The 13989-nt window shown below is 41.3% G+C and overlaps 1 protein-coding gene across 5 annotated transcripts; it reads left to right on the top strand.

The window, feature by feature from the left end:
• Window positions 1-414: 414 nt before the first annotated feature.
• Window positions 415-8461, top strand: CCDC89 (coiled-coil domain containing 89). Of its 5 annotated transcripts, none has more exons than XM_078865954.1 (9): window positions 415-549; window positions 1178-1351; window positions 2121-2243; window positions 3078-3250; window positions 4392-4522; window positions 4748-4884; window positions 5512-5588; window positions 5985-6084; window positions 6327-8461. In XM_078865954.1, exons 1-9 carry the CDS (start codon window positions 472-474, stop codon window positions 6411-6413), a joined length of 1080 nt encoding a protein of 359 aa, XP_078722080.1. In that variant the 5' UTR covers window positions 415-471; the 3' UTR covers window positions 6414-8461. The 5 variants fall into 5 exon arrangements, with proteins under 5 accessions (XP_078722080.1, XP_078722077.1, XP_078722079.1 ...); XM_078865951.1 differs by having other exon boundaries at window positions 432-549; window positions 1209-1351; XM_078865953.1 differs by having other exon boundaries at window positions 446-549; window positions 1172-1351.
• Window positions 8462-13989: the final 5528 nt, after the last annotated feature.

The raw sequence follows: 13989 nt of genomic DNA, 5'->3' as shown, positions 1-13989 counted from the left end.
CGACGCCACAACGACACCACACACCACGCCACACACCAACAACACCACACAGCACACCACAACGATACCACCACAACACCCCCACACAACACCACCACACCACACACCACAACACCACCACACCACCACCCCCACACACCCCACCACATCACCACCCCCACACACCACACACAACACCACACCACACACACCACCCCCACACACCACACACAACACCACACACTCCACCCCCACACACCACACACAACACCACACACACCACCCCCACACACCACACACACCACCCCCACACACCACACACACCACCCACACCACCCCCACACACCACACCACCACCCCCACACACCACACACAACACCACCACACACACCACCCCCACACACCACCCACACCACCCCCACACACCACACCACCACCCCCACACACCACACACAACACCACCACACACACCACCCCCACTCACCACGCCCCATGGCGTCCCCACGGGGCAGGCGGCGATGTGGCGAGGGGAGAGTCGAGAGCGAACACGGAGGCAGCGTCAGCCGCCCGGTCAGTTACACTTCAGCACTCTTACAAGTTGCTTACCTGTAAGGAATACAATAAACAAACAAACACAACACTACACGAGAGAGGCGGTGTAAGAGCCAAGATCATTCATTGCACGTGGCGAGTCGAATTTGTCGATAATCGATTCTCATGCACATTCAAGAACTGCATTGCGAGCACAATAATTTTTTCCGAATAAATGTACAGATATATTGTTAAATGTTAATGCTTATATCCCATCTGAAATATAGTATACTGAGTTTTTTTTATATTGACCATTAGCAGAGTGCTCTTTGATTATGATATGTTGAAAATGTTTTAGTCCATTTTTGGATGAAAGTGTACAAATGCACTTCAACATATTTCTAGATTTGAAGCTTTCGTGACTGCAAGGATTCATACTCCTAAGGTTTTTCGGCAAAGTCACGTAGGAAAATAAATAAATAATAAAATAAGAGAAATAATAATAGAAATAAAATAAAACATTTTTATTTTATTTTATTTCTATTATTATTTCTATTACTTTTTATTTTTTACCTACGTGACTTTACCGAAAAACCTAAGAGTATGCACTTCAACATGCTGCATATGCATCATCGTGAGCTGGCAGCTGTTGTTTCTGGAGCTGCAGCAGATCCCTGCCTCCTCGTCCTTGGCTGCAGTGGCTCCTCCGCTGATGCAGCTTCATCGGGGACCACAGGAAGATGGAGAGCAGTGTGCCCTACTCCGGTCAAGAATCGAGGAGCAGTCTCACCTCATCTCTATCCTCAAGCGTCGTGCCGATGATACCTTAGCCCGATGTCAGGTAATTTTGCAGCCTTCTATTGTCTGGTATCTTTGCTTATTTGTCTGAGTTTTGGGCTTGATAGTTTAGTGTTGAACCTCAACCCTTTTTTTAAAATGGAATATTTTTTTATGAATGCCAAATATTAATTGGCACGTCATGGCCATATTTATAGAATTACCCGTAATGTCTTAAGCTGTAAATATTTTAACCTCCTGAATACCCAAGTTGGATGTCCTGGTGCAGAATGGGCAAGAGCTACTGTAGAAAAAAAACAACCAGATGGCAATACTGGACATGGAATATATAGGTTTTTGGCTTTTGGTACTGATCATACATTATACCAGCATCAGAGGTCGCAAACGGGTTTTGATTCCTTACCTGTACCCGGCCGCACCAGGGTCGCAAACGGCTACCCGTACCCGGCCGGGTACGGGTAGCCGGGTATCGTGTAGGGTACGGGTATCGGGTACCCGGTTGCGACCTCTGACCACCATCCAAGATAGGTAATATGTTATTTCCATGATTTGTAACTGAATGTTCAATAAATGCTAATTCGATTAAGAAATGTACCTCCCAGTTGTATTAAATTTGATGTTCACTGTGTATTACATATCATTGGTGTCTGCTATTCATGTGTTCTTTTCACATCTCACCGGGACTATTAGCTCCTAGAGCTTAGTATTAATGTATGAGACAATAAATGTGAAACTCTGCAAACAGCAGCTGATATAAATTTCACTATGTATGCTTGTGAACAACATTGTATATGTACCCCATGTTCGGCCAGGTCCTAGAGTGCAGAAGTGGTGAGCTGGAGAGAGCAAGGGACGTGGCAGACAAGCGTTGCAGCCTGCTAGAGCAACGCTTCATGGAGCTGGCCTCCAACCACCAGGAAATGATCACATTCAAGGTGTGTTCAGCATTACATATTACTGGAACAAGGATAGTGATATTGTACTCTAAAGCTATAAATACTGTAATTGTTGATTGCATTTATAAATATATTTTCAGTCTTTTGAAAATTCAACAGCTATTCCTGTTCTAGATTTGAAGCTTTCGTGACTGCAAGGATTCATTCTCTTAGTTCTTTCGGTAAAGTCACGGAGGTAAAAAATGAAATTAATAAAAATAAAACAATAAAAATCACGACGTTTCGGAGGCAACACAAGTCTCCGTCATCAGGTGTGACCGTCACAGCCAGATTTGCTGCATCAAGTGAGGCAAGGATTCAAGATGTAAGCCCTTAAAAGCAAGTTGAGGGGGGAGGAGAGGGGGGGGGGGAGCTCATCAGAATGTGGTAGCCAATGAATGGAACGTATCGGAAGGGAGGGGGGCGGGGCTAAAAGAAGGCACAAAGTGCTACGTAGAACGTATCGGGAGGGGGAGGGGGGCGGGGCCAAAAGGATGCACGAAGTGGTACGCGAGAGTCGGCGACGTGGAAGTGGTTGTGCGCAAGTAACTATTGTTGCACATGCTAACGTATTGGTCGGAGAAGGGGGAGGGGGGGCCAAAAGAGAGTGTGGGGTGCAAGTGTACGTGGACATGTGTATGTACAAGCACCTGTTGATACACATGATAGAAAAGAACGAAAAAGTCCATGTTTATACCAGTGACTTTACCGAAAGAACTAAGAGTATAGCTATTCCTGTATGAACAAATCAAATTTCTAGTATTTGATAGGATAACATTTCTTCGACATTACATTTATGGGAGTTAAAATACAACAACTTGTAACCTCTAACAGGATGAACACAAGAAGCAGAACATGGATCTGCGGGAAGAGAATGCACAGTTGAGACGTGAAAATGAGGATCTTTTTTCTGCTTCCATTGAGGAAAGAGACACGATCATCACTAAACTCGCACAGGATTTGCAAGCATTGCAGACAGAGTGCTCTGAACAGGAACAACTATGCAGGTGGAAAGGCTTGAAAGCTTTTAAAGTGCTGAATCTGCACTTTAAAAATGTGTAACCCATCTTGTAGAATGTTGTACTGCTGCCCTGCTTCTGTAAGCTCATTCCACATACATGTCTATTCATATTATATACCCTAGGGCTGGCATGATACCATTGATCAATTGATTTTTCATTTATTCGATACGTCAAATCGCATATGTAAGAATTAATATATTTTTTTATTTGTATAGATTGTATATAATGGTTTGACATCAGCCACCGCAGTGTTAAAAAATAATCAATGTTTGAATCACGATTATTCTTGGAATCACTGCATGTGGTAAATCTTCCCACCCCTAATATACAGTAGAACCCCTCTTAACGAAGGTAATTGGTTCCACATAACTGGTCGTTAAGCGAGTATAGGAAATACATATTAAAGGGTTAATTCGTTCCGATAGCATCGAAAGTTACTCCTTTCACCTAAAGTATTTTTTTTAACAATGGATATGAATACATATAGATACTATTAACATTATAAACACATTAAAAGAAACATGGTTATCAATGCATTAATTCATATTTACTGTACCTACAACAGCCTGTCGTTAACAGGGCAATGGTGGGTAAGCGGACACATTGGGCTTTATGGAGGCCCGTCGTTACCAGGAGTGGTCGTTAAGAGGGGTTCTATTCTACATTACTATACACTACACTACTATACACTGTGATACACTACTATACACTACACTATACACTACACATTGGGCTCTATGGAGGCCCGTTGTTAAGCGATTAGTCGTTAACAGAAGTGGTCGTTAAGAGTAACAGGAGTGGTCGTTAAGAGGGGTTCTACTTTATTCCCTATTTTCTGAATCAAAGGGCACTCTCAAGAGGTAACACATGAGGTCACTTTTTGATGTGGATTTTACACTGGTGTTGGATTTTAAGGTTGAAAGGTGTACAATAGCATAACAATGACTGGATATCAAGTTTTAGCGTACTTAAATGGTGTAGTACATACATGAATGAAATTATTGTTTGATATTAGGTGAGAGCTCTTTGAATTGAAAAACTGGAAATGTGTTTTTGTTAGAACCTGTATAATATCATTATTTGTCAGTTTAATGCATTTTTGAGTGGTGTCTGTGATGTGTTTCAGTCAGAAGGCAAAGAATTATTATAAAAAGGAAAATGAATTTAAAATCCGCTTGGAATATGTTGAAAAAACACATGCACAAGAGACAGAATCCCTAAAAAAGAAGCTGAAAGAATTGGAGACAAAAATTGCTGGTAATGCATTTCATAACATAATAACCAGTGTTGTAAAGCACGAATTTTTATTTAGCTAGACGTCGCTTATTTAGAAATTTCTGTCATCAAAATTATAACAAGGGTGCTTTCAGTGGTATAGGAAGTGTATTTTTGCTTTTTCGGAACGTGCATCAATTGTGATTATAATTCTTATGTATATAATATACTCCATTTGTTTACTGTTGTGTGGCTTTGGGTCCCTAGAGACTGAGGCTCTTACACTGGCTGAGAAAAGTGGGTGGGCAGCCGAGCAAAAGAGCTTGAAGAAACAGGTGGACGACCTGGCTCGGGAAAAACAGGAACTGTTAGAGCTTACAATGCAGAGAGGCCGACTCTTGCAGGTTTGCGTGCAATTCATCATAATTATCATCACCTGTGATCCATCTACTATGAGATGAAGGCCTTCCCAAATCTCCGCCACCTATCGTGGTCATGCAACAATCCATGCAGCATCTTCACAGGAGCTGATGTGATCACTCCATCTTCGTGGTAGACATCCTCTTGGGTGTGGTAAAGAAAACGATGAGGGAAGCATGAATGCAAAATAATGTCTCCTTTAGCTTGTACAAGCAGTGGGCCTTGACTAATAATGCCCAGCAGCGACGCGGATAGAGCCTTTATTTTGTAGATCGGAAGATCACTTGCAGGGTATATGTTCAAACAGTGCCACACTTTTCCCTGATTCCATTCACTGTCAAGTTCCCAAGCGTCCGTTCACTCCCATTCGTGGGATTTTGTCGTGTTAAAAATGTATTCACACGACTTCATAGGTTTTCGCAGTTGTGCTATATGGCACTGAGATATGTTTTTGGGGTATACCACGTGTTGCTTAGCATTAAGTTTGATGTTTCGGGCTGCAATCTGAATTGAAACTCCCTGACATCATGCCAATACAACGTCGGAGAGCTAAATCTTTCCCACTCCAATTTGGTGTCAAATACACTGTGACAAATATTGACTCAATGCAGGAAAGACAGAAGGACATACAGCTGCTCGAGCATAAGCTGAGGAAATCGGAGGATGCAAGGAGGTCTGCAGAGGAAAGGTGGGTACGTACATACAACACTGTAAAGCTGTGGTTTGTCAAGAGCAATTACATTTGCATTTTATTGCTAGTCCAACATATGTGGATGGGGAAGACTTTATAAACACATGTAGTTTTCCAATAAAATTTTGTATCCTTGATTTCAAACGTATGTGAGCTAAACTTCAGCTTTTGTGGTCATTAAAATCTATAGTTTCCCTTTGAATTGTCACTCCCTGCCATAGTAATGTGCCATTTCCACCACCGACTCTGGCCTGCCTGTATAGCTGAGCACCACCCTACGTTTGTTAGAGCTTAGGGACAGTGCATTTGGTTTGACCGTTCTTAGTTTTGGTTCGTGTTAGGAACTGGAAAGAGATGTCATCGCAGTGAAAGCCATTGGTCACGTGGTGGTAGGTTTGAGCGGGATGTGGAGGCGGTGAATGCTGAACTGCAGGTGAGGGCATTGAGGGGGAAGCTGGACAACTCTGCACAGGCGTTTGACAGACTGCAAAAGGTATGCTGTTCTTGCCAAATCTCAGCTTTTTTTATTAGATGCCCTGGTATTTGACAAATTCAGAACACTGTCAATGCATTTCGATAATGCAATATCCGTTATTAATATTGAATTCAGATTGTTATTTTTTATCAGTTACTCTAGACTTGTTTGGTTAACTTGGTGTTGGAATGTCATACTTGATTAAGACAACATTAGAAAATGTGACTCATGTTGTGCAACATTTATCCTTATTTCTACAGGAGTTTGAAGCCTTTAAGAAGCATAGTGGAGAATTACTTTCCAAAGAAAAACAACTGAATGCAAAATTACGCCATTTTGTTAGTTGAAAGACCATGTTTGTTTTCTTATTCACAACGTATTTTTGTTGTCAAATTTTTGAATAAAAAATGTTCTTTGAAATGTGGTGTTGTAGTTAGAAATCGTTTTCATATAGGTATCTTTCAAAAAACTGTTTTAGCACAATAAGCTCCGGGCGCTTAATAACACTATGTAACACAATTTGTGTTCCTGGGTAGTAAGTGTTATTTCGTAATTGCTTATGCCTAAAAAGTATAGAAAATGGCTATTATTCCACACAAACTTTGCTTTTGTGACCAGGACAGTGATATTTTGAAATTGACCTATTTTCAATGAGAAAACGGGCGAATTTGTGTCTTTTCGTTCACATAAAGTCAGAAAATAACAACATGAATAAAAATGTACATGTATTTATACTAAAGTAATACAAAAATGACTGCAAAAGATTTAGTAGTGAGTAGTTTTTCGAGATTTACGATTATACTGTAAATCACTTTCACAAATCAGCCCCCAAATGTAGTCTCCCATCATGTTCTCGTTTTACCGTCCTTGGTAGTGGCGTTCCAAGTCCAGTATATCCTGGTGGAAACGCTCACGTTGCTCATCTGAGTACGCTTCCATGTTCTTCTTGAATTGATCAAGATGAGCATCAAGGATATGGACTTTGAGGGACATCCTATAGCCCATTGTGCCGTAGTTCTTCACTAGAGTCTCAACCAGCTCCATATATGATAATTGGTTTTTTATCTGGCAACAAAACTGACACCTTTTTTACAAGCTCCACATAGTTTTCGACCTTGTGATTGCCCAGGAAGCCATGAACCACTGCGACAAGGCTGTTCCAAGCCTTACTTTCACCATGATTATAATCATGATTATATAATCATGGTTATAATCATGGTGAAAGTTGAAGTCTTATATCTAATGAGGCGTAACATCGTTGCCTTTTGTTTCCATGATCAAGAACATAATTACTCAACCATGTGGAAGATTCCAGTGCCAAGATTATCACCCAATATAACTTTGGTGTCGTCATATACTAGCTGTGCGGTATTAATACTTTTGTAAAACCAGCATAAAGGCTTTAGATAAAAAAGGTGTACTTTTAAAACAGTGCTTTTTTGTGTCAAATATTTCACTATGAAACGACTGTGGTATGTTGATTCTTAAATGGTATGGTACATATTAGAACCATCTCTGTTTTAACAGCGCTGTGAATGTGCAAATCTTCTTAAGTCTAATTTAACTATTTGGGATGTGGAGATATTTCCGAGATAATTTTGGCTTTGAGGAAACAACTCTGATTTGACCTTTTAGCCTGAAACCCTACGAAGGCAAATACCTCCATTGCATTTTTAAGTTTGATTTGGAGTTAGTGCACTCTGGTATGCATCCAACAACCTAAGTTGAAATCCCGACGACTATTAACATCAATAATAAGTGATATATGAACCTATCCTGGGCTCCCTTTCACCAACCTGTGCTGACTAGTGCGGTGACGTATTATCAAACAACCCCTATGACTGACATGGTGTGCGGAGGTGTTTATCCAGCAGTGAATTGACAATTATAAAAGCCATCTATAATTATGACCAATTGCCATGCTCCAATTGATCAGAAATAAAGGGTATATGCATTGAAACAAAAAACTAACATGTTTTTAAAACATGTTATCAAGGAGACAATGGTATTTCTTAATATCCCCTTGAATGCATAAATAATTCTACTACATATTTTAGTGTTATGAAAATAGTGCAAAATGCCTCTGCAGTGGGAAACGCTGGTCTGAGGTGAGAAAAGATGGTAAAAGTTTGCTGTACACATTTCTGACGGGCCAAACACAGTCTTCTCTGTCATTAGTCAGGAGCTGAAACTCTCAGCTTATCTCTCCTTTGTCAGAGGGCCTAAGCTTTTGACGAATGACAGATAATCCTGTGTTTAGCCCCTGATGTCTTGCAGTGCTATATTCATCATGTTTTCTCTGCCGCGTCTTAAAATGTTTTCTCATCTTTTCGGTTGTCGTTTATAATATGTAATTAAGAGTGAACACATAGACAATAAACATTCAAGAACCAAGTATTTTGTTGCAACAATGCTGGATATCGTTTATTTTTTGTAATTTGGAACACTACATACAATTACACTAAAAGCAACATTTGTAATGATGTGCAACTGTTTTATATCAGTACATCTACGTGGACTTAAAACTGTCATTTTACTATTTAAAATTCATCTAATATTTTATTAGCGTTGACACTACATACATGTGACACACTAATATCAGGTCTGTGGTCGGTCCGTTTAGTCCGTTCGGTCGGGTCACACTTTTTGTTTTCACTCGGGGCATTGGCTGTATTGGCAGGAGCACGACTGCACATAAGTGTAACTGTGCGCCTTTTGGCTGCCATTGGGACAGAAGAGCTGCACCGAGCGCTTCTCTGTCAGGGCGGGAGCGCAGCAACCGCAGCGGCGGTCGAAAGTGTCAGTCTCGGCAGAGTAGAGGGTGGTGGCCGAGCAGGTACCCGCGCACTCCATCACGTCCACGAACTCGTGGCTAATGCAGCCTTCGGCGCTGATTGGCGTGCTCTTGCCGTTTACCAGAACAGGTTGACACGTCATGTCTGGAATTTTTGGGAGAGAACGGGCATTAGAACAATGTGGCTATCAGTGTTTTCGGAAACTTCTTGGTGTTAATTAGCCTATGCTTTATACGCGTGAATAGTGCACACAGGATTTAAATGCAAATGCATAGTTTTGACGAGTTTGTTGGACATGTTTGTACATAGGGAAAAATAGCACATTACAAAAAACATTCGTAATTTAAATTTGTCTTAGGTAATTGACTCTTATTTTATATTTATAGAGCACTTTAGCTCAAAGTACTTTACATTGCTTTAAAGCAGTACAAAAATAGTATGATTTAGACGGCAAGATGGCAAGGGCCGAGGAATGAGTGATTGTTACAGAGGGCATATGGATCATAAAGATATCCACCAATGTCTTGGTATATATTAAATTGGTTCTACACCATAAAACATTCTCAAGCGTCTTATCTTAGGGGATGATATACTTTGTGTTGTTGAAAGTGCGTGGAATATAAGTGGGTGTTTTTCTTACTTGGCTCGTTGTATGTGAGACATTTCAGGCAGCATCCATCTTGAACAATGTTCTCCTGTAATGTAAATTGCTGTTATTAATTGTGTTCTCTTTAATATTTTTAAAAGTTCTAACCTACCCTTTATCCACATTACCGTATCTGAAGACTTTTGGGAGGAGGGTCCTGCATTGTGACATTTTGATAATTAATGAAAGGCTTTTGTAAAAAAAAAAGTGTATACTGAAGTACTATATGTTGAGCTTTACGTACAGAATACATAATTTATATACTATACACAATACAGATAATATGAGGTGTGTATGTTGAACTTATTTTGCACTGGATGTAGCCAAATGTGCTAATCAGAGGTACAGAGGAAGAACAACAAACTAAACACTAAACACAAAATAATGTCTAAAGAAATACGTTTTCAATCTCGATTTGAAAGTGCATTGCTCCAGTGGCTTCCTAATATCAGAAGCGAATCTGAAATCGCGCAAAGCAGTGACCATCTTTGTTCGATGGTTAGCCAAAAGCCGCTGCAGGGATCACCAGAGTTTGCGTGATGGTTTATGCTCGTCGAGATCGGCAAGGTATCGTGGTTCGTATTCCTGGAACGAGCATGTTTTTGGCATGACTGCTACTGATGGTGCTATCGTGAAGGCACTTACCGGCTTGCAGTCGTCGGGGACAGGATCACAGCGGATGGTGTTGCAGACCTCAGACACTTGCCCCAAAGACTCCACGCAAATGCAGGTTGTGCACGACTCGAAATCCGGATTCCATTGCTCGCCAGGCTGAAGGAGGTAAATGAGCACATTGATTAAAAAAACCCAATAACACTGTCATGCAGTTGCAATGTGTCGCTTTTTTGTTGAATATTGATAGTTTTTGTATTTTGGCCTGTAAACTTAAAATCAATGTGAAATGTTCTATGTTGTTGAAAGTGCGTGGAATATGTGGGTGTTTTTCTTGCTTGGCTCATTGTGTGAGACATTTCATACACTGATATTTGTTGTACCTGTGGGAAATTTTAAACTAGCCCTCTTAAGTTTAGTGTTATATGATTCCCTATTTTATTTAAAGATATTACATTTTCTTTGTGGACAAATACCAAAACAAATAATTTAGCCCAATGAGAGATTGATCAGAAGGATTGGAAACCTATGCTGTTTCTCATTTCAATCTGCTCACAAGCATTTGCTTTATTTGGTTTTGTATAAATAATGAGCAATGATTCATTTATATTAAAGAGCCTATATATAGATACGTTACGTAAATAAGAGAAAAAATATAATCATCCGCCTAAAATGTGTCCAGTCCATCGGTCTACAGGACTTCCAGAACAATATATCATACATACCTAGATACAAAGGCACATGCTTATTTTGTGTACTCTACATCCTTTTGAAAGTGCTATATTAATTATATTTAAAACTTTACATTGTAAATGTTTACTCTGCACATCTTACCTGATACATCTTGATGACACCGTTGTCATAAGTGGTGCAGTTCACCTCCACACATTCTCCACAGCAGGTGCCAGCAATAGGTGAGTTTGCAAGTCCCTGGTAAAATAATGACACGTCACAATGTAAATTTCAGGAGCTGCATAATTGTTTGAGAATATGTAAACTTAACACAAGTAAGAAATTAATTATGCTCATAAAAAAGGTGACGAAGACTTTAAATATAAATGAAGCAGGAGGTAGTGAATATATATTTTTGAAAAGGTAGAAGAACACGTGTGCAAATCAATGAACGTTATTAAATAATTGTTTTGAGATCATGCACAACTTACCAGACCACATGGTGCGCAGCTCTCCACTTCACAGCGTATTCTGAAGTTTTGATCAACCTCTTCACAGAAGCATACTGTGCATACATCCACTCCCCATGTGCTGTCAACAGGATAAATCTGGCCATCGAAAAGGCATTGCCGTGGACGGCACTCGTAAATTGAACAATTACAGGCGTCTTGCCCTGTGACGACGGACAAAGAATCTTCAGGACAATGCGATGGTGCGCACGAAGGTTTACATTGGCATACCGGAATTGGCCCACAGCATGGCACTACCTCACCAGCCACCACCATCTGGTTGACTAATTGGCAACTGATATTATACACTGGACACTTGCTGGAATCGCAGATGCATGAATAAGAATTGCAGCATGGCCCTTCAGTGGTCTGCAGCACCTCGTATTGTCCACATACTGGAACAACCACATCGTCGCATGAAGGGCAAACACACTCAGTCTTGTTGCAGCAAGGCTCAACCGTGACATGAAGAATTTTAGGAGCAATACACACGGGTGGAGGTACACTCTTGCATATCTCTTTGTCGCAGACGATGCGATAGACAGGGCAGCATCCACCTTCATTTATGTTGATGACTTTGTAGCCGAATGGGATATCTGTTGGAGGCTGTGAGCTGTTGGGACAAACTTCAGGGCATACACAGTTGTAGATCTTGCAGCAAGCTGATGGGTTAATCACGTTTAGGACGTAGTCCGCTATGCACACGGGTACTTCATTTTGGCACGAGGATGGTACGCACTGACACTTGTATTTCTTGCAGCATTCCTTTACTTCTTGCAGGACAAGCTCCTCGCCAACGTCACATGTGGGTATGGGCAGTGGGTTTATGCAGTCGCTGTCTTCGCAGGGTAGGCAGATGTCTGTCGTGCAGCAACCATTGCTGTCCAATACACTGTGCTTCTTCTGGCCATCTGCACAAGTGACATTTTCAAAAAGGCAACTGTATGCTTTGCAAAGTGCTCTATATGAGCCACCAGGAGCCATAGTGCTGCACTCACACTCGGTGCATCTGTTGCCATCAGGATACCACTTGTCACCTGGCGCGTATGCTGTGCCGTCATTGCCAATGCATTTTGGACACCTTGAAGGTGCTATGCATGTGTCGTTGTAATATACGTAATCATCTGGACACATACAGCCCTCAATTCTATCACAAGTTGAAGGTTGATAGTTTTCGTAGTTATCGCAGGTCTTTGGACAAGTTGGGGCACATGGTCGGTATTGGTATGGAGCTGGGCATTCGTATGGGCAAAGTGAAGAGTTCCTCCAATTGATACAAATGCCAACCTTTAGGCACTCCTTGGAATACTCTTCTAATGAAGCACATGCTGACTGGTTTCCACCAAGCTTACAAACATCAAATCTGCAGGAGTTGTAGTACACATCTGGATTCACTAATGGGTGGCAGGCCTTGAAAGCTGTGGTGTAAATGACATCGCAGACGTTGACTGGAGCTCCGTTGACACAGCAGTCAGTAGTATTACATATATGAGGTGGTTGTGGGTAGCAAATTGTCTTGTTGTCCGGTGAAATTTCCCAGCTGTATCCAAACTCGTCACTGTCTTTCACTAGACTGCCATTGTTGGTAATGAAGTCGTCTCTTGGATTGCCATCACAGCTGCCACACAACCCTTCAGTTCTGTTCCACCAAATTGATGGGGGTAGTTCAATTCGGAAGGCCATATTACTCGGCGTGAATGTTAGCTTCAGACCAATCTCAGGGATGGTTAATACTTCAATCAGACCAACAAGCTGTACAAAGATGACGCTACCTATTACCCTTGAAGGTGGGAGCTTTAGTAAAGCGCCGTTGGCGTTTATGTACTTGTTAAGTAGCAAAGTAACTTTGTTGCCTTTGTAGAGCACTGTCACCGATTTAGTACATGTCATTGTCGTAGACGCAGTACAGTACTCATTTGTGGCGTATATAAGGAGGTCATTAGATAGGGTGTCATTCACAAGCACATATGAACAATTCCCCATGAATGGATAATATTTTCCATCGAATGTTATGTAGTGAGGATCGCCATAGCCAGTACATACGCACGGATTGCAAGAGTCAATTCCGACACAAGAATTGCCGTCCCACACTTTGTCGTCGGGACACATGCAACCAGATGTGAGTGGTATAGCACAATTGTTTTGTGGCTGGCCGTTGATGTTAGTGCATGTCTTTGGACAACCGGAGGCACACTCCTTGTACACCATGTTGTTATTGCAGTTGACTGGACAGTTGACAGGGACACGCCAATTAATGCACTTGCCCTGGTTCATACATTGCTGGGTGTAGGAGGCAAATGATGGGCATTTGCATTGGCTGGCAGCGGAGATGGATGCATTTGCGTCAATGCATTTGCAGACGTCCGTGAGGCAAAGGTTATAATATAAGTTTGGATCCACCCAACCCTGACATTCTAAGAATACTGGTGAAAAGATGGCTTTGCAAATTTCAATTGCCTCCTTGGATTCCAAGCACGTTGTATTAGGTTTGGTGCACAGATTTGTACCAACCTCCCAGCTCTTTATAAAGTCACTTATGTTTGCTGCTGCAGTGCCGTTCTTGAAGACAAAGTCGTCCATTTTGTTGCCATTGGCATTTCCACAAAGCCCACAGACACGTCCCTTCAGACTTTCGTCGACCACAACTTGCGTTTCATATCCATTCTTCCATATTACTTTGAAACCAAGA

Source organism: Lampetra fluviatilis, chromosome 21 (assembly GCF_964198595.1).
Source record: "Lampetra fluviatilis chromosome 21, kcLamFluv1.1, whole genome shotgun sequence".
NCBI classification, from domain to species: Eukaryota; Metazoa; Chordata; class Hyperoartia; order Petromyzontiformes; family Petromyzontidae; genus Lampetra; species Lampetra fluviatilis.
Note: the sequence above shows the minus strand (reverse complement) of the source record. Positions and strands in the feature narration are given on the sequence as shown.